General features: G+C 34.5%; 2 protein-coding genes and 1 long non-coding RNA gene across 3 annotated transcripts in view; all 3 read left to right on the forward strand.

Moving 5' to 3' along the window:
- Positions 1–3175: 3175 nt before the first annotated feature.
- Positions 3176–7739, forward strand: LOC106460400 (cyclin-dependent kinase 5 activator 1-like). Its single transcript, XM_022387118.1, has one exon. It carries the CDS (start codon positions 3571–3573, stop codon positions 4603–4605), a length of 1035 nt encoding a protein of 344 aa, XP_022242826.1. The 5' UTR covers positions 3176–3570; the 3' UTR covers positions 4606–7739.
- LOC106460401 overlaps positions 3485–22699 on the forward strand; it is a 122238-nt gene continuing 103023 nt past the window's right edge. Inside the window, exon 1 of the mRNA XM_022387115.1 lies at positions 3485–3530. The gene's annotated coding sequence lies outside the window, so the exon portion shown is untranslated. The remainder of the gene's footprint in view (positions 3531–22699) is intronic.
- Positions 8403–11775, forward strand: LOC111085988. The gene is made up of 2 exons (XR_002610760.1): positions 8403–8655; positions 11581–11775. It is a non-coding gene; the product is annotated as an uncharacterized LOC111085988 (long non-coding RNA).

A 22699-nucleotide genomic window follows, 5' to 3' on the forward strand; every position in this document is an offset into this window, starting at 1 on the left:
TGACTTACTATTATATTATTACAAGTTACAGCTTATACAGTAATGAAGAATGTTTTTAAAGCAGGCACGACGTTTCGATCACTTGTGCGATCATTCTGAAGTACAAATGTTTTAACGGTAAAATCACTTTTGATGTAATTAAATACTAAAATTTTCTTTACTGCAACAGTGATTGAAACGTCTTACCTGTTTTAGAAATATTCTTCATTACTGTAAAAGCTGTAACTTGTAATAAAATAATAAATAATAAGAGAAAAAATTTTGTTAGTCATGTGATTTGGTTCAATGAGCCCGTTGTTGCTAAATCCGCACTCCAACTGTTAAGAAAATTTCTTGATTTCATATAAAATTTAGTTTCTTATTACAAGGTTTTAGTATATTGCTTTGAAGCGAAAGTCTATTTAAATGGATTATTGTTGTTTTAACGCAAAGCTACACAAAGGGTTATCTGTGATCTGCCCATCGCAAGGAGTCTAGCTCGTAAATTTAGCGTTCATAAACTCACCACTGGCTCACCAGAAACGGTTTGAGTAGCCTACATTACTGTTTCGATTCGTATCTATGAACGATTATGTTTTCTCCCAATGTTTGCTGTGATTTTTTTGATGCTTTTAAGGTCGTTTTATCATATTTATTCTACTCTAATAAGCACGCTGTAATGTAGATTCGGAATCTGATAACCTTCTTAAATGAAGAAACGTTAAATTTACATTGATATAGAATTCTAGAAAGTTGCTCTCAGTTAAAATATCCATGTCTGTTCGTGTCGAGTTATAGTATATACGGTATCTTTCAGAGTGTTAGTTAGAATACCCTCAAAGTTGAAGCTTGATTGTTTGTTTGTAGTTAAGCTCAAAGCTACACAACGAGATGCTTGTGTTGTGCTAGCTGCGGGTATCGAAACCCGATATTTAGCGTCATAAACCGTCTGACGTACCACTGAGCCACCGGGGGTGTGTGGGGGAAGTTGAAGCTGTACACAATGCTTTAAAACATGTCATGAATGATTTAAAGTTCTAAAATTATCCATGTATAATGTGCCCTAAAAATTGCCTATTTTACACTAACCTCGATCCTACTACCTGGGAAACTCTTGCCCAGAACCGCCCAGCCTGGAGGAGTGCTGTCACAAAGGGAGCAGCCACATATGAACACCATCGCATCCTGACAGCCCAGAACAAGCGTGCAGAATGTAAAGCAATAGGAAGCAACCACCAGAACCCACCAGTCTCCCTGTTCTCTTGCCCTCATTGAGCCAGGATCGGGCTAATAACCACCAGAACCCACCAGTCTCCCTGTTGTCTTGCCCTCATTGAGCCAGACATTTTCAAGCCAGGATCGGGCTAATAAGTCATCTCAGAACACACAAAATCAATGGATGATGATGAAGATGGTCTTCTTCAATCATGAGGGACGAACCATATTGATAGTATTTACACATAAAAAACAACCTACGTACGTATTCAACTAGAGAAGGCTTAGAATAAATACAAATTTAAAAAGTAGTAAAACCAAATATACTTCTTTCTATTTAACTAAGCCAGGGTAGAATTATACAATTATAACATAATTAATAATAATTATTATTATATAGAATTATATTGAAGAGCAATATGAAGGAAGCTTTGATAATTATGTAATTATTTTGAAGTTCATTTGTCGATACCTTTTGATATTCCAGCCAGGATTATTTTCATTTCTTAATTTCATATATATATTTTTATTGAAAATTATTATAAAAGCGTCCATTTAATTATTAGTTGGATTTTCAAATGAAACAGTTACAAGGAGAAAATTGTGTTTTGTTTTTTTATAAATTGCGACTTCAAACTGTAAAAACTAATTCACTGCTAAAGTAATAATGGGCATAAAACACTTGCAGCATTATTATTTTATTATAATACACACTAATAAAATACAGTTTGAGAGCTTAATATATATATATATATATATCATGTTAGCATTAAATGAACCTTCAGTTTACAGAGTGTCTTTTGCCTTACAAATCCCTGTCTATTTATATAAGTTCATATAGAATGGAGTATTGTTGCATTTACTGTCCAATACCATGAGTGATATTATTTTGAATGATCTATTGTTGTATTTGCTGTCCAATACTATGAGTGGTCTTATTTTGAATGGTGTATTGTTGCATTTGCTGTCCAATATCATGAGTGGTCTTATTTTGAATGATGTATTGTTGCATTTGCTGTCAAATATCATGAGTAGTCTTATTTTGAATGGTGTATTGTTGCATTTGCTGTCCAATAGCATGAGTGGTCTTATTTTGAATGATGTATTGTTGCATTTGCTGTCCAATACCGTGAGTGGTCTTATTTTAAAAGGTGTATTGTTGCACTTGCTGTCCAATACCATAAGTGGTCTTACTTTGAATGATATATTGTTGCATTTGCTGTCAAATATCATGAGTGGTCTTATTTTGAATGGTGTATTGTTGCATTTGCTGTCCAATACAATGAATGGTCTTATTTGGAATGGTGTATTGTTGTATTTGCTGTCTAATACCATGAGTGATATTATTTTGAATGATGTATTGTTGCATTTGCTGTCCAATATCATGAGTGATATTATTTTGAATGATGTATTGTTGTATTTGCTGTCCAATACTATGAGTGGTCTTATTTTGAATGGTGTATTGTTGCATTTGCTGTCCAATATCATGAGTGGTCTTATTTTAAATGGTGTATTGTTGCATTTGCCGTCCAATACCGTGAGTGGTCTTATTTTGAACGGTGTATTGTTGCATTTGCTGTTCAATACCATGAGTGATCTTATTTTGTTGGAGGGCAGAGTGTGTAGCTACTTTATAAAATAATACTCGCTGCAACTTATGATTCATGTATAACATGAACTAATATTTAAGTTTAATGACTTGGATTGAAATATGTATGGGTGAATATGCCCCTTTTTATGTTGAGAAACATCAGCAATTCTCATCAAACCACCTAACACCAAAATATTATTGGTAAACGTGATTGAGAAATCGTATAACCACACTGTGTAGCTTTTGTTTCTTCGTTCTCACTGTTCATCTCTATGAAGCTTATATATCCACAGACTATAATTGGCATAAATGTTGTCACAACTAACATGACTTCATCGGTATTGACGAACGTTAATACGCAGACTCTGTTTAGCGTTTCTATGACGACGAGCTTGTAGAAATCCATTTTTGGTCAAAGTGGAGACAGGTGAATACTAGAAGCTTACACACTTGCAAATTCTGTTGGAATTTATTAATTTAACTTGAAAAAGAACTTGCTACCTTCTAAGAAACGTTTTCGTTTGTCATACTCACCAGACCAATTCTATTAACAAAATAAAATACGGTATTACTAAAAAGCAGCCTCACTGGTGCGGTATTTATCGACCGTCTGTTTCTGAAAGACAAAACGACGTCATTCGCTTGCAGTGAAAATGAAGACTTCCCTTCTCCATCTTGGATAGCTCGTACACACAGAAAAAATCGTCCAAAGACTAAAAAGACAGACCTTAAGACACTGTAATCAGTAAGTACTTTTTTTTGTGAAGCTCTTTATTCTCTTCATTATGGGTACGGTACTTAGCGTTTCGCCCAGAGAGCGTAGAACTGTATCTGGAGATTACAGAGTAAATAATCTAAACCAAGAGCAGTTAAACAATGTACGGAATAAGGAAAGGAATTTACAGAAAGTTCTAAATACCAATATCAACAACAACAACAGTAACAATATGAATCAGAATAAAAAACATGCGATGCTTATTAATGCTTTGAATTGGAAGAACTTTAGTGTATCTGGAAAGAAAAAGGCAGAAAAAAATAAAAACATAAATTCTCGCCCGCACCTCGACGGCGTCGAATCACTCGTGGACAATAACAAGAACATCGAGAAGTCTTTGACTTGTTACAGCCTCAAAACTAACGCAGTGAGTCCTGTAGATCTCTTAGTGAGGAAGAATATTCAACCAGATATCAAACGAATTTCAAGGAACGATCCCCCTCCCCTTCCACCCAGGCCTACCACTGTGTTGACCACCCACAATTTGATCCGACCCATGTACAATAGTCGCAAGCAGGGGTACATGCATGTGACACCACCACGACCAGCGGTTGGCCTTGGAGCCCAAAGAAGAACCATCATCCAAGCTTCTACCTCAGAGCTGCTTCGATGTTTCGGCGAGTTTCTATATCGTCGCTGTCGGAAAATAAGAGATTTTCAAGGTGGGGACGCTGTTCTGTGGCTTCGAACCGTCGACCGTTCTCTGCTACTAAAAGGATGGCAAGACATTGCTTTCATTAACCCAGCAAATATTGTGTTTTTGTACATGCTGACAAGGGAAATGGTAACAGAAGACATTGAAAGTCAGCGTGAACTGCAGGCCGTCGTCCTAACTTGTTTGTATCTTTCCTACTCCTACATGGGAAACGAGATTTCCTACCCCTTAAAACCATTTCTTGCCGAAGGAAACAGAAATAAATTTTGGGAGAGATCAATATTAATAATTAATCTGCTCAGTGAAAAAATGTTGCGCCTTAACAGCGAGCCCGCTTTTTTTACCGAAGTTTTTTCCGAGCTCAAGGCTTACTGTCCCGTATCTGGTTAACAGTATTCCAGATATAGCTAGAACTAAAAATATATTTTACATCTGGCCTTTTTTTTCCATGATGAACACTTTGTAACCGACAGATTTTTTCGACGTTTTTTCTTGTGAAGTTCGAAGATGTTCTAAACAAATACATAATAATCGTGGTTTTCTGATGCTACCGTGATATGGTGAAAAGAAAAGAAATGTAACATGTTTGGATGGATCTCGTAAGTTGAAAAACTTTAGAACGTGTGTGTTTTTGACGTACTACAGCTAACAGGAGTTGGACGTTTGTAAGTCTAATGAGCAACGTCTACTCGACTTCAACTATTTGGCAATTCTGCGACCAATTGTACTTAACAATGAATCACTGCATTCAATTGAAAAAACAAATGTAATGATATTATCGTGATATTATTTCACAGTAGCATTCCAATTTTTGTAGTAGAATTATCTCAGAGTGTAACCTGATCAGGTTTATGTACCAAATGTTTGCACTTATATATTTTGAATCACAACAGATCTATAGCATGATAAAAATGTTCTATGAATACTTATTGTTTTCTAAAAAACGTTCATTGTTACTTTTTTTCTCTTCTGTAGATTACAAAGTTGTTTCTCCATTTATGCGGAAGAAATGGAATAGGTCTAAGCTAAAATAAATGATGGCAAAATTTTAAATCGAAAAAAAAATAATAATAATACACCTAACTTGATACTTTCAGTTTAAAATTTAGGTACAAAACAACCCCCGAATATTTAAGTGATAAATATCGTAGAATTTGTTATCATTTGATTTACCTCGAAAATATATATTTAATCTCAAAATTATTATTTTTTTCTCTCAATGTTATATAGGCACACTGAATATTTTATTTGACGTCAACCTTTTATATTCTCTTCTAAATCCTTCCAGGATTTCTTAATCAACAGGGAGATATTTCAATTTTATGTACGTCTTTACAATGTTATGTTATTTAGCAAAATATTTCTCAACTATAAACATTACTGATATGTGGATAATAATATTATAGCCCCCAGTGGCACAGCGGTATGTCTGCGGACTTACAATGCTAGACACTGGGTTTCGATACCCGTGGTGGGCAGAACACAGATAGCCCATTGTGCTTAACTTCAAACAAACAAACAATGATTTCTGAGAGAGCTTTATAATCTTTAGGGGTTCATCATTTTGTATTTTAAGCTAAGAAATAAACATCTCTAAGAATCTTTAGTATGAATTATCGTGAATAAATAAGAGAAACAAAATGTTTCTGTAAAAAAAAAAAAGTTGTCAGATTGAATTCAGAATACGAGTGTAATAATGATATTATGAATAACGAAGTTTCCATTTCAGTTAATATGAAAATAACACAAATGTATTTGTCACTTTAGTGGGTGTGGTTGAATAAATAGGAAAGTTGATGTTTATTCCTTATATTTAGATAATAAAGTAACACAAAAAGTTAGAAATATTTGACTTAAGCCATGAAAAATTTCAAGTTAACGTTTACTATTTCGAGGTTTATATTAAGAATTTTTGTGTCATCAGTCTTGTAAGTTTAAGATGTTAGGTTTTTCAGTGTGTTCTTACAAAGTATCATTTCGAACATTAAAACCATATTAAATTCCAGTAGATTATACATCTGGTTTGAATTTACAATTTTTAACATTTCACTACTGATTCTAGGCTTAGAAGGTTTGATGTCATATAATCAACAGAAGCTTTTAGTCACAAACTTTAAACTTCCCTCACTCCAGACAAGGTAATATTTATGACGCGAACTTTATTTATTAGGATAAATGTGGCTACACAGCATTGTTTGTTTTTTCAAAGAACAAATTGCCCTTAAAAAAGGTGCCTCAGAGTTGTCTATTGTTTAAAATTTCTATCAAATATCTGTTGGGGGTTGTCACCTAGTGTCTAATTATAAGAATTCCCGAATGGAAATTTAAAGAAAAAAAAAGAGTGCATGATAATATATCAATCACATTATCTCTGCTAAATCCAGTGCTGACGAGACCTTTTGCCCAAATCTAGGGCTCTTCAGGCCTACTGGGATACAATAAACATGGTAATGATTTAGGCACTGTTTATATTAACAAATTTTTCGAACAAGTGTTTCAGAGTGAAGTGAATTACGTTTAAGAAGTGTAATTCTTATTAATTTTATTTATGTTACTAAATCCCTGAATTATTGTAAGGTTAGTGGTAAAACATTTGGGAACCCCTGATTTAAAACATCATGAACATTGGGATTTCGTTGTTTAATTTAAAACAGTTTCTTATTAATTTTATTTATGTTACTAAATCCCTGAATTATTGTAAGGTTAGTGCTAAAAAATTTGGAAACACCCTGATTTAAAACATCATGAACATTGGGATTTCGTTGTTTAATTTAAAACAGTTTCTTTATAGATTACAACATTTTATGAGCTTGTGACAAAGTTTGGGTTAATTTTCGTATTTCAGCATGGTTAACTGTTCGTGACAAAACACGTATCAATATGGTTACACGCTATTTTCAGTGTTAGATAACACCAACACTTTCACAATTTGCCATTTCGTTTTTCTTACGTTTTTAGGCCTTATCCTCGGTCATTTTCTAATACTTTGTTAATGTATGTTGTTTAATAAATATTCAATGATTTCATATCATATTTGGTAAAACAAAAAGTACAAAAACTGTATGAATTGCAATAGATTAAAAACAGCCGCAACTTGCTCACTCGAACAAAGCATTCGTTCATTTTTTCAATAAATACGGACAAGACTATGATTTCAGCCGTACTGTTAAGCACGCCCTTACAGAAAATCATTTGAATTTTTGAAGATATTGTTATTTTGCCAGTGAAATGCATCCTGTTAATTACATAAACCCTGTATTGAGAATGAGATATTTTATGGGTTTAAGTCAAATAACGTTTTGTAAGTTTAGACTCGGTGATAATCTGATTTGTTTTATTTACTATGGTATTTAACATTGTTGGTAGTTTGTTCAGTAAGACGGACATATCCCACCTTAGTTAATTAGAGTGTTTACTTGAAAAATGTTGTTCTGAAAGTTTATCAAAATGGATGTTTAGATTAAAGGTTCATCTTCTGTACCTATGTTGTATGCTCTTTGTAAATAAAATTTAGTATCTATCCATCCAATGTTCCTGTAATACTTGAATCATTTTTTTACATTATAGGAAACGAAGTACAAATGTAGAACATGTTATTGACATAGAATAATAACTTGTTAGCGCCATGCGCTAAGTTTACCGAATCAAGTTAAATAAGTACTTAATAATAATAAATAGTTGAGCATGACTACGCAAACAAATCCAACATTACACAGAAGCAATTTTCACAGTGATATTTATTTTCCTGTAAATATATATATATATATATATACACCAAATTTGGTGAAGATCTATCAATAGGAGGCGAAGTAGTGGTAGAAAACGCCCATAAAAACCGCAAAACTAAAAATTTCTATATGACTCCGCGTGGACCTAATGAACCTCCATACTAATTTTGGTGAAGATCCATCCACACCCTGCTAAGTAGTTATGTGTATATACAACAGACAGTACTATTATATTTATATAGATATAGAAAATACAATGTGTACAGGAGATACCACAGAGAACCGTCTAGTTTCCACATACTGAACGCTGACATTTACCATCGAGGAAATCTCTTTATCGACCGGTGTACATCTTATTGATTACTACCTACTACATTTGTTTCAAACAATGGCCGTCAAGCGCACATGCGCTAGACCCCCCTCTAAATGTGCAAACTTCACATAATTTATCTGATTTGAACTACTGCTACATAACGCTATGCAACAATAAAATACCTCGAGGTTTTATAAGGAAATAAATGAACTAAGGAAGGGAACAGGTTTAAAATTTATTTTACTGACCTGTTCAGTTATAACTTTGATAAAACACTATACCCTATATTTTGAAACTCATCGTCATGCTGCGTCTTTTCGAATAGTAACTCCATTGTAACTCAGTTCATTGTGTTCAGATCCCATACCGAGCGTTTCTATGAGACAGAAAATTGATAAAGTAAGTGGGTTCTTTATAATCTATTTTTGAAAGTACTGTTTAACTAGAAATCGGTGTTCTTAAATAACAAAAATCAATTATTTTTTTAAATGTCGTGTACTTATTGGCATAACGACATCGGACTATCTGCTGTGTCCACCGAGGAGAATCGAACCCCTTATTGTAGTGTTGGAAATTTGAAGACTTGCCACAGTGCCACTGGGGGACAGCAATAACGTAAATTATAGTTTTGATATCGTGGTCAACTTTATAGTGATAGTTTTTTAATCATTTACAACTGCGACATTTCTTTCCATAGGAACAGGCCTCGCAATCTGTAGGTCGTGGGTTCGAATCTCCGTCACGTACATGCCTGCCCTTTCAGCCCTGGGACGTTATAATGTTACTATCCATCCCATTAATCGATGGTAAAAGAGTAGCCCAAGAATTGGCGGTGGGTAGCGTTGACTAGTTGCCTTCCCTCTAGTCTCTCATGCTAAATTAGGGACAACTAGCATAGATAGCTATCAAGTAGCTTTGTGCGAAATTCACAACAAACAAAGCCATGGCCTGAAACGTCGTAGTTTTAATTGTTTAAAAAACAACACTGCTACTGCAAAAACTGATCACGATATTAAATTTCATCGCTCAGTGGGGTTCCTCATCTGTTAACAATAATATATACTTTCTTGTTCGACAGATCAAATTGATAAATCATTTGTTCAGATTAAGATTTTATTAAAGGAAGTAACGCTTTAGTTACGGACGGTTGCCAAGAGCTCAGCGTTGTTGTTCCAAACAATACTTTCAAAAATAGATTATGATTTCTAGTTAAACAGTACTTTCAAAAATAGATTATTGTTTACAAGTATAAGATTTAATTTAATATAATTTAAACAGCTTAATTTGAATTAATAAGCCACTTTCAATTGATTTCCATTTCTATATATTACTTTCGGTAAATTTAACTAACAAATGTCAAAAGAACAACGATTAAACTCGTTCAAAACACATCCGAAGAAGTAAGTCTGTCGTACAGAGGAACGAAGAAGCAAGTCTGTCGTACAGAGGAACGAAGAAGCAAGTCTGTCGTACACAGGAACTTTTGTTCGTTTGTTTGTTTAATTTAGAGCAAAGCTGCTTGAGACCTACATGCGCTAACTGTCCCTAATTTTGCAACGATAGATTAAGGTAAGATAGGTAAGACAGCTGGTCAACGCCGCCCACCGCCAACTCTTGAAATACACTTTAATGATGAATAGTGGGATTCCCGTTACATTATAACAATCACATAATGTACAGGTCAAGCATATTCGGCGACTGGTTTCGTTCCCAGGATCTGCAGATTGCGAGTCCAGTGCCATGACACCAGGCCCCTCAATGTGTTGTCCACCATAAGGCCGAACCCCGGATTTTGAAGTTGTAAGTCTATAAGCTCACCGCTGCGGCTGATCCAATGGAAAACACTAGGAGCTAAAGACAGTAATGCATGTTTCTTGCAACGTTTTTGCTAAAAAGATAGTAATACTCGTTCAACTTATTTGTTTCTCATGTGGTACTTAAAGTTAACTGTAATTATCATAACGACCTAACTGTAGCGAAAGGGCACCAATATTGTATATCTATAACATTAGATAACAGGGATGTCTTAGCTTTTTTATCGATTATTTCTCAATTTTACGTAAGTAAATAAAGCACAACACCACTGTTTGAGTACCTTCCAGAGGTCTTTGAAAGATAAACTGAATACATTAGAAAAACAACGAAACTCCTATGTTGAATTTGTTTGTAATTAAACACAAAGTTACACAATGTGCTATCTATTCTCTGCCCACCACGGGTATCGAAACCCGGGTTCTACCGTTTTAAATCCGCGGACATGCCGCTGTGCCACTGGGGAGCCCTCTATTGACAAACCAATAAACTTAAAAATAAACTGTAAAATAGACGTAAAAATAACACTGCTAATTTCTTAAGCACTCAAAACGCATATATGGCTTTTTTTTTCAAGAATAAGTATTAGTACTTCAACTATACAATGTCAGCCATATGGGACTGAATAATGAATGTAGTATTAAACAAAAACAAAAAAAATAGGCCGAGGATGTTTGGTGATGGGATTCTAGCCCGCAACCCGCAGATCGTGAGTCGGGTGCCCTTTTGTTATTTTGAAATGCATATTTCGAATCTATTGTATCTCATTTTTGGTTCATCAAAACAAAAGTCATCGGATCTTTTAGCACTTGTGGAGCAGGAGTAGGTGGGAAGATTCGTAGATAAAGTTACAATAATTTATTCAAAGGACAACAAAAGAAAAATGCATCCGTGTCGTAGAACTGACTTTCCGGAATTACCTGTTTTGTTGTTGTTTTGTAAGGAGGCCATCTAAAACGTGCTAGTAGTGGCCCAGTGGTTAGTGTCCCCGACTGTGAATCCGAGATCGTTGCCGCAAAAATTCACTTCGCACTTTAAGGTCGTAAGTGCTTTGTAATAGTAACAATCATATCCCACTATTCGATTAGAGTATGCCAAGAATAGGTGTGGGTGCTGCTGACTAGCTGCCTTCCCTCAAGTCTATCAGTTCAAACTTATAGAGGGCTAGAGCAAATAGCCCTTGTGTAACTTTGTACAAATTTTCGAAACAAAGCAACCTAATCCGGGAACATTTCTTTAGTCATACATGAGCTGTCGTATTGCACAAGCAAAGGGCATCGAATCAGAGCTCTATCAACCAATTAGTTCACTACAAATTTCAATAAAAAATGAGCACTCGCAAGAAACTTGTAACTTTTGAGTTAACTAGTAAACTACCGCTTATTACAAACTTGAAAATTGTTTAATAAAGTTTTGAATCGTATTTAAATTCTTACGTTACAGATTTTTTTTATTTAAATAGATGAAACGATTCATATAAATAACAACAAATGAAATTCTCTATTTTTAAAGATGGATCATCCAACAGCTACAGTGTAACGCCCAGTCGATGGTGAAACATCAATCGATTCCAAGCCCTTGGGTACATAAACAGTGATACCACTTCTGCTCTTTGTTGTCATGGTAACTAACACATTTGTGCGTATCTTCTGCTTACCGACTTTATACATAAGTACATGAGCAGAGAATAAATATTTTGGATACTTACGACTTTAGTATTATTATTATTACGAACAAACAACTCGACTTATTTCTTAAGTACTCAAAACGCACTTAACTGAAATGTAAAAAGGAGGAGCTAAAAGAATAAAAACATTTTATTTCATATTCTGTATATTCTCGGAGGAAATATGAGAAGCAGACGCATAACGAGGAAAATATCACTGATCCTACAATTCTCAACTTACAGTTTTATATAAATGTTTTAAAAAAATTGATGATTAAAGACAGTATGAGAGATCGTTTTATTTTAATTATTCTCTCTTTTCAAACTGTGCTTATTTTTGTTAATAACTAAAAATTTTAACACAAAAAACACTTAAGATGCTAGTTGTGGTAACTTAAGTAAAAGTTGTAACGTAACAAACACGTAAGATGCTAATTGTGGCGACTTAAGTAAAAGTTGTAACATAACAAACACGTGAGATGCTAGTTGTGGCGACTTAAGTAAAAGTTGTAACATAACAAACACGTGAGATGCTAGTTGTTGCGACTTAAGTAAAATTGTAACATAACAAACACGTAAGATGCTAGTTGTGGCGAATTAAGTAAAAGTTGTAACACAACAAACACGTAAGATGCTAGATGTGGCGACTTAAGTAAAAATTGTAACATAACAAACACGTAAGATGCTAGTTGTGGCGACTTAAGTAAAAGTTGTAACATAACAAACACGTGAGATGCTAGTTGTGGCGACTTAAGTAAAAGTTGTAACGTAACAAACACGCGAGATGCTAGTTGTGGCGACTTAAGTAAAAGTTGTAACATAACAAACACGTAAGATGCTAGATGTGGCGATTTAAGTAAAAATTGTAACATAACAAACACGTGAGATGCTAGTTGTGGCGACTTAAGTCACCATCGCGATCGTTTGTTGAATTTCGTGCAAAGCTACCCGAAGACTATCTCTTCTAGTCGTCCCTAATTTAGAAGTGAATGACTAGAGGAAAGTCAGCTAGTCCCCAGTAGACACCGCCAACTGCTGGGCTACTTTAATCAATTGAATAGTAAGATTTCACTCACTCCTTTAGCACGTTCCCAGCCCCAGACTGAGGTGCGTATTTTTGTCGCAACAAGAGCGAACTAAAACCCGCCCTTTACACATTACATATTATAATACCGATTCCAGTATTGTGCTTAAAAAGAACATTTTTCTTCTTTATTATAACATAATATAAGAGTGGGTAACGCTTGATTTGCATTCACCAGTACTTAATTATTTTTCTATACGTTATTGTGGCGGTAAACAACGAGGTATATGTTATCAACTAGTACTAGAACAGTATACCTTGAGAAAGGGGTGATGTATTTCGTTTCTGGGTGCACGTTTGACGTTCACCAGCCTGGCTTTTGATACTACAAACAATTGGTACACATCTAGTGTAATATACTATTAATACTCTCGTAAATTCTGATTAAGAAGTTAGCACAGAAGATCAGAGACAAAAGTTGAAATGGTTTTCAAACGAGACTCGAAACTAGAGCGCTTTCAAATAGTTCACTATTCATTTTCAGGACAATAAAATAGAATAGTTCACTATTCATCTTCAGGAGAATAAAGAAGAATAGTTCACTATTGGAAAGCCCTCGAGTTTCGGGTATCGTTTAAAAACCAATCCTCTCGTAAAAATAGTTCGAGTCTAGTGAGATTTGGAGGAGTCTTTTCTGTCCCCCTAGTTTACATTTTGAAATGTCCCAAAAGCAGTTTAACTGTACTTCCAGTCAAGACTCTTGGTTAGAAAAGACAGATACCAGACAGCTAAAAAGTGTGTGTGGAACATGCAAGAAGCATTTTCATATTGAAAGGAGAAGCGTAGCCACGCGGGGGCCTGGCCCCCTGAAAAATCTAGGCATATTGATCACAGTTTTTAGCTTTTATATATAATAAACTCGTTTTGTATCATTTAATAAAAATAAAACTCCTATAAACACTATTACATTTGATTTGATTTGTTTTAATGACCATTTTATTAAAGATTTAGATCAATCTCATCTTTTTAATTTATTATCCCTCTTAAAATTTTCTGCTAGTGCCCAAACCACCTGGCCATGCTTAACCTTTGTATGGAGCAAAGAAGAATAGCATGATATAATTCAAGGAATATAATTATAGCCATTACAATAACAAAGAATATTTTCACAATGCAATGGGTACACATCATTTGTAGAGTACTACCCATATAAAATTTGAAGTTTCCAAATGTAGAAGACACGTTTTCATATATATACACACACACACACTTTACAAAATTAGATTTCACTAGTAGATACTGAAAATATTCAACAGAATTTGTTTTACTCTTTGAGTTAATTTCCACCAGTAACATAATTCAAACAAGAATCAAAATTAAATCATTCAGAGAGTTAGAACTTTCCAGTTGCTTCAGCCAATTGGGACTGTAGACATATCAACTAAATAGGAATATATTTTTAAGAACATGTAAAATATACATCAAAAATTTCAAATAAGTTCCAATATGATGCTATTTTGTCAAATTAAACAAAATATTTTACAATAACCAATACCATTTTATAAATCAGTTGTACTTTGTACAGCTAAATGGCAGCTTATACTAACCCTAAAATATGTATGGTGCTTTGAGATGTCTTACTCACACAGCAATCCTACATTTATATAGGAATTACAAAAACATGCAGCATTGATGCTACTAGTTTATTCTTGTGGATTCAGCCCACAATCTGTTTTTAATTTTTTAATTTTTTACTAACCCTAAAAGCAATGAGCTACATTGTACTTAGATGGGTAATGAATATTTCATTAGCACTATAGATTGCCCATGAAAAAATACTACTAATAATAGGCTAAACACTACATTTATTCACCAAACATATTATTCAAAGGAATATCTTAATGGGTAGTAGGTGTGGGAATATTGTACAAGAAAACCAGTCCAAAAATGTTGTAAACAATTTACATGATACTTAGTAAATATTTATTAATGATATCTGCCTAATTCGTACATACTTTAAATCTACTATACTCCTATATATAATTGATGTTGCAAAAAAAATGCATAAATATAGTATATCTAAAAATGTAATTGAAAAATAACCTTTATGTTTCAAAACTTCAAAAATTTTAAAAGTAGTCAAATTTATAACTAATATTTACAACCCTTTACTAAGTAATATACCCCCCCCCCACACACACACACATAAGTGAAAATTTCGATTATCTCTGTTGAGATACTCCTTTAAAAAAAAAACGTGTATATCTTTTGTATCATACTTGTTAAAACTTGAATGTGAATCATAAATGCATAGCTTAATACCTCTCTTTGAAGTTCACACCCAACCTGTGAAAAACATATATCAAGATGGGTATTGTAATGCAAAAATAGAAAAACATATCTGGGATCATATAGCTAAACATTCATAAACTCAACAGACACCAAATGATAAAAATGTTCTTAACATTTTACCAGAATAATCTGCATACCATATAGAAACCTCAACCTACATTTAGCTTTTACAGTTAACAGTTATATATTACTATAAGGGTTACTCCAATAAAGTCTGATATACATATATTCCCCTTAAATCTGTTATTATAATATACATACAAAAACAAAAGACAACCTAGATTTAATGAAACCAAAGTCACCACAATATAAAAGATATGAGATAGAAACCTGTAGATTTTTATATGGATTATAATGACATTTTCCAATTACAGAACTGGGGAGAGCTGTGAAAACTTTTTTATACAAGACTTCCCTTGTATACATGTTGTTTGAAAGATGCTCATAGACCTAAAATTAAAAACTATGCTTTCTTATTGACATCAAACATGTTCTTACAAGTTGATTAGTATGAATCTATTAGTAATAAGCACAAAGTAATTATTTTGATCTTAGTTGCCAATAAGAAATTTTAAATCGCACATAACAATTTTTTTCTACAAATTGTTAAACTAATTGGCATGTTTCTTCATGTTGTTAATCATTGTCTAAAAGTATTGACATGTTCCTTTATGTTTCTAATCATTGCTCTCATTCTCTATTTGTAGTTATAAAAAAGAAAGAACTGATGTACTTTATGGTATTTAATATTATACTAATATGTCCATTTCTTTAAATCAGTACTATTTTCTTCTGCCAACTTAAAAGTTATCCTTAATCACTTGCTCTCTGTTTAATTTGTTACAAATGTAAAGAAAAAAAAAATACTTCGAGAATGGAGGTTTCAGAAAATGTTTTGTATGATCTTCTGTGTCTATGAACTATGGTTGCTAAGGGTGTTCTTTCTTTGTTTAGCATTTTAATTATGATAACCTAAACTTACATTGAGTCAGAAGCCAGTTTTCTAGGATGAGAAACAATATCAAAATCTTTCCTCAGATTAAAATTGTTTTTAAGACTATGTTAAATTCAGTATTTTACAATATGAAAATGTGACTGTATATACTAATACTTATGAATGTATAAGTGTAACTGTAGTTAAGTTGATTACACTACTGTATACTTTTCAGGTCCGGTAAATTGTCAGAAAACTTTACATGACAAGAGGTGTTTCTATTTTATAAAGGTCAGACAACTTTTAATTGCCTTACATATATAAAAAAATGTGACATTTTTTTTTAGATTACAACAGGAACTGTAATTAGTGAATCACTTTATACCCAATATAATGAAATAGAGCTATCCTAATATATGAAGCAAGAAACTCCCCTTATAACATAAAATACAAGTAAAACGGTTGCGTCAACAACATTATGTACATGCTGCTGGTTGGTAAGCTATTCAATATAACATAAATGACAAACTTTTCAGCACAGCCAACTTTCAGGATGACACAAGTGCTAATTTAAATAATTACATCTATGTATATACAAGAACCTGCCACAGCAGTTATAAACTAGTCTTCAAGTATCACACTCGTTTCTCAAATACCATACTTTCATATTAAAAAATATTTTTTAAACAATAATTACAAATTGAACTTAGCTTAACATCATTCCACATCCAGATCAACAAAGTAGCAGTAAAGATGACTGAAATCTAAAGTAAAACTTATCAGAATTAATATTTTTACTTCATTAGAAATAAGTTTAAAAAACATGTTAGACAATTAACTTTAATTTTTTTCGTAATAGAAATCATCCATCATTTTTATAGGCAACAAAATGACTTTTTAGAAGGGTACCTTATAATAACTTAAATGAATTTTAACAAAATGTTTTGGAAGAATAACTTAATAATAACTCATGAATGAATTTTAACAAAATTGTTTTTTTTTAGGGGTAGCTTATAATAACTCAAGAATGAATTTTTCTTGGAGTTTCAAACTCATCAAAAGTCAAATACTTACACCCATCTAACAAATTTGTTTTCTTCAAAATAAAAGAATGATGGAATTACACTGATGTTCTGAGGAACACTGAATTTAATTAGCACTCTCAAAAAATAGGAGAAGAAAAGCCTAACGTAAATCCAATAATACATTGTTATTCAGCACAAAAATACAAATGAGCTATCTATGCCACCACGAGTATCAAACCCGGTTTTTAGCATTATAACTTAAGCCCTAGGACATGTTGACATCTTGCAGGCCTAATAATACTTAAGACACATTTCTCTAATAATAACCAAAGATAATGAATACTACTTCACACTTACGAAAATGCATGACAATAAGAAGTTTTTTTAAATAAAAACTGTCAAAACATTACACTGTTACCATAAAATGATAAATTTTCAGAAAATTTCACCTGAACATTAAGCATTTGGAAAAAAATATTTAAATCTAAAACTATTATCATCAAACATGCCTGATTCTTTATCTTAGGCTAGGGGCAATCTTGTTAAAGATATTACATGTTTCCACTTATTCCTTGTCTATCTAATTAAGTTGAACAAATCCACGACATTTGTAACCAAAGCCCCCCAGTGACACAGCGGTATGTCTGCGGACTTACGACGCTAGAAACCGGGTTTCGATACTCGTGGTGGGCAGAGCACAGATAGCCCATTGTGTAGCTTTGTGCTTAACTTGAAAAACAAAAAAACAAAAACGAACTTAACCTAGACTCGCTACCTTTTATAATGCTCTTAAGGGTTTTGGATGACTTTTACTTATCATTCACTAAAAGTAAAAATCAGGGATGGGACGAATACTGGATATCACTAATCAAATACTTCATATTTTTATGAAAACGAATAGAGGAAAATGCTAAGTATTTGAATATGAATACATAGGATACATTCATGAATACTTTGTCAGGTAATTGGCAATAATGATAAATTAGCAAAATGATAAAATACTTATATTTTATGAAACAAACAAAATTTGGCCAAATAACATTTCAATACATTTATTTTTAAAAATCCAGTAACAAAGTTTTATAACAAAAATATATTTTTAAAGGAGACTTAACTTTCCATTGCTTTTTTATGAACATCAGTCTCTCAAATGTCTTGTCAGTGAGGCAGCAGCGATCAGGTCTGAGGGTTTTGCCTCAGATGCTAAACAAATGCTCAACAGGAGCAGAGGATGCTGGAACACTCAAGTAGCGTTTGTCTAGTAAAGATAGGGTAGGAAAGTTTCATGGATCTTCCAATAATCTAGATGGTTGCTTTCTTCAAGAATGCAAGGACCATCAAGGTAGGTGTTGATCTCTGTATCCTCTGAAGATGAGGTGGCTGGTTCATTGGCGACAGCAAAGAAACTAAAGATCTTACTTGTTTTGTGAGAGAGGGATTTATAGTCCTCTTTTGGTTAGATGGTTGTAGGATTATTTGTTGAAGAAACTTTCTTGATTTATTGCTACAGGAGCATTCAACTGGGTTCCTAAAGTCTAGTTTAAATCTGGGATCCAATGTCGTAGTCAAGCAGAAGACACTTTATTGCTCATACTGAGTCAGCCAGGCATGAACAGATTTGTTCATTTCAGAGACTGCATGCTGTAAATCTCAGTCATCAGCCCATAAACACATGATACTATATACATAACTGGAAGTAACAATGTTCTGACCCTGGGTGAAATCTGTTGCCTCTTCAAAAGGCGTCAGCATTGTCACAAAATCTGCAAGCACAGTTCAATCATGAAAAGTAAGTTTCGATCTACCAGTATCTAGATTATCCAACTTCTCCTGGTGAATCTTCAAAAAAGATGTAATCCTCTTAATTTCTGAGTTGCATCGTGTTGGTGTTACCAACTGAACTCTGACCTCTCCCTCAAGCAGAACAAGCGTTTGTGTTGATTTTCGAATGTAGGACACGATGGCTCATACTTTAGAAATTACTTTCAGCAGTGGTCCAGCTTTTTTTCATGACACCCTGACCACAAGTTGTAGCATGTGGGAAAAGCAAGGGTCATGTTCAGGAAGAAATTCAGAAAAATTGTCAGCTGATTTAAATTCATCCAAAAGTTCATCTCCTGAGTTACTATCTATAAATGAGCTATCACCGTCTCTCACATTAGGTAGTGTTTGTGGTTCAAATCCAGGCAAGCAGAATACCTTGGTCATGTTGGATGCATTATCATATGTCATATATGACATCTTGTTGTTGATGTTAAAGAGATTTGTTATTTCATCATATTGAGCTGAAATGTTATCAGCTATGTGACTCCCCTTGCTGTCATGCTAGCATGACTGTGTGCATTTTACAGTCAAGTATCAAATGACCAGTGACTCCAAGAAAGCCGCACATTTGTTTACTACTCCAGATATCCACAGTATTTGTTTGTTTGTTATGAATTTCGCGCAAAGCTACACGAGAGCTATCTGCGCTAGCCGTCCCTAATTTAGCAGTGTAAGACTAGAGGGAAGGCAGCTAGTTATCACCACCCAACTCTTGGGCTACTCTTTTACCAGCGAATATTGGAATTGATCGTCACTTATAACACCCCCACAGTTGAAAGGGCGAGCATGTTTGGTGTGACGGGGATTCGAACCCTCGACCCGCAGATTACGAGTCGAGCGCCTTAACCACTTGGCCATGCTGGGCCCATTCACAGTGACATTGATGTTTGTTACGTATTACAATTTCAAATGATCTGAAACTGAGTTAACTGATAAATTTAAATTTAATAGTTAAATTGTATTTTGGATTTAGCATTTAAGTAAAAGCTGATATATAGTCAGTTTATGATATCTGACAACAGGTTGATACACACAGTTTTCTTTTTTAATACAAATATATTTTAATATATAAACAATAATGAAATTTACAATAACAGTTATTACAAATTGTTATTGCAAACAATGATTTATAAACAAAAGTTTCACAAACTTACAAGCATATGGTGCTGTAGCAAGTCCAAATGGGAGAGCTCAAAACTGCAACACCTGGCCCTCATGCACAAAACGTAGAAATCGACGAGAAGACTCTGCTATGGGGATGTGAAGGCAAATATCTGTAACATTCAACTTGGTCATCCAAAGACCTGGTGTGAAATGCCATCGAAGTTGAAGAAAATATTCTATGGTGAAATAAGGAGGCTGTAGGAAGTGATTGAGTCGAGATTGATTAATGATAGGATGCCAATCTCCAGTATTCTTAGGAGCCAGAAATAGAAGCAAATAGAATCCTGAATGAATGGGATCGACCTTCTCGACGATGGCTCATTTGTTGAACAACTCTTGAATGACTCAGGAACAAAGGTCTGCACATCTGAGGTCCAAAGGAAGAGATAAGACAATTGGATGGGAGGGCAACAGAGGGGGAGAAGTAAACTGAATGTCGAACCCCAAATCCAGCACTCTGAGAACCCAAGGATAGGGGGTGAATGAACCCCAAGTGTAGTGAACAGGGGTAGTCACTGACGCCACTGGCGCTGTCCAGACCTGTCTGAAGATCCCAGATAATATGGACAGAACCGATTCTGTGAACCAACAGGACGAGGTGTTGAAAGTGGGGGCTGCGAGACGCGAATGGTCAATCATCCAGAATTGCCCATTTGAGTAGAAGAGAGGAGAGCAGCCAATAACGATAAAGAAGAATGCAAATGTGCCGTATCAATTCGGGCTTCTAATCTTTCCAGGACTCCAGCAAACAAGTAAAGCCAAAGAAAGGGCGTATCCCGTAAATCGCGAAGAGCCGTGGACGGCAAACGAATACCCTCCAACAAGGTATCTCGACTCAATAAGTCCCAGCAACAGACCAACCACGACACTAAAGCAAGGCCAGAAGAGGACAAACGAGTCAAAGTAGTAACTGGTAAGGGTCCTAGTTTGTCGTCAAATTGATGAGGAGAGCGTTGATATGCTTCAGACAAAAGGTGAAGGGAAAAGAAGTATCTCAATACAGTAGTATAAGTCAAACGATTTTGTTTGTTTGTTTTGAATATCGCGCAAAGCTACACGAGGGCTATCTGCGCTAGCCGTCTCAAATTTAGCAGTGTAAGACTAGAGGGAAGGCAGCTAGTCATCACCACCCACCACCAACTCTTGGGCTCCTCTTTTACCAACGAATAGTGGGATTGACCGTCACTTTATAACGCCCCCACGGCTGAAAGGGCGAGCATGTTTGGTGGGAGGGGGATTCGAACAGCGAGTCGAGCGCCCTAACGACCTGGCCATGCCGGGCTGAGTCAAACGAATCCGTGAAATTTGAGATCTGTTAAGAGTGATAACAGGTTCTAACCTGGAATCCCATAGATCCAAAAACGGATCCAACCGTTGAGTGTCCAAATATACTTCATCCTGATGATGATAAGCCAGGGCATTTTGTTCTGATAAACGAAGGGAGCAAGGCATAGCAATATCCTTTTGCAATTGCATTGTAAACCTCTCTGCATGCACGGCAATATCAGGGGAAGGAGGAAGATCTAAATAACCCCCCTGAGATCTATCTGACAACAAGGCAGGGTAGACTAAAAGCAATGGGGTTAATCCCCAAAACTTCACAAACTCGCGTAACGAACTGCAGAAAAGAGGAAGAAGGTGGCTGATATGATGAGCCCTGAGTAGAGGGAGCCCTAGTGAAAGAAGGAACAGGAAACAGTGTCTAACTTCTCCCCAGTATATTCAAGTTCATGATGAATAGCCAACTCTGACCCCCCCCCCCGCCCCTGGTAGACATTTAATAAAAACAGTACCAAGGAAGGAAGGAATCAAATAGATCATTGTTTCTTCTAGAAAGGTACCCATTAGCATCTAGACGTTAGTTTACTGTGTGCATGATCATTTTGTCAAAACAAAAAAGAACTGAAACACCAGTCAAAATCACATAATAATCTAATATACAATAGAATGTTTTGTAGAAAATCCCAGAGGATTATCCCTAGAGAATATCTAGAAAAACATCAAAATAATATCCCTTGACATAAATGATGTAGCCAATCAGTGCAAGCAAATTCAGGAGATATACTGGCTCACACTTTTTTATTGCACAGCTACTTAAGTTTGTAGTGATAATAAGATCGTAGTAGCAAATATAATTTCGTATCCAAATTATTCAAGTTAGACTGAGCCGTCTTTAGGTTAAAAAATAAGAATAATTTTTAAAATTTTCAATGGTGCATTCAGTTTCTACATATATTCGGTATTTTTCTCATTCTTTACGATGTTGCCACACTGAAAAATATAGTTGTTGAGTTGGGTAAAAAAATTGCAATATACATACAATTTCATAACAATGAAGTATTAGTTGTTATTGGTATGAATATTAAATATATATATATATATATATACGTGTGCGTGTGTGAGTAGAAAATCAATACTCAAACTCCAAACATTCTACACATATATTCAATGAATGTGATTTATTGCTGCCTATGTCGCACTTTTCCATTATATTGTTCAATCTTTATGCAGTTAAATGTCGTTGCCTCAACTAACTTAACTAACTATAACTTAGCCTAGCGAGCTGGTTATAGTACTTATGTTGCTGCTAATGTTATAAAATGTAATAGCAAACGATGCCTCACATATCCTGCTCTAAGCAC

The sequence above is a fragment of the Limulus polyphemus genome, unplaced genomic scaffold, assembly GCF_000517525.1.
Source record: "Limulus polyphemus unplaced genomic scaffold, Limulus_polyphemus-2.1.2 Scaffold765, whole genome shotgun sequence".
Taxonomy (NCBI): domain Eukaryota; kingdom Metazoa; phylum Arthropoda; class Merostomata; order Xiphosura; family Limulidae; genus Limulus; species Limulus polyphemus.

Excerpts from the sequence above, each read along its gene's own strand:
- LOC106460400 (XM_022387118.1), top strand. The coding sequence starts at position 3,571 with ATGGGTACGGTACTTAGCGTTTCGCCCAGAGAGCGTAGAACTGTATCT.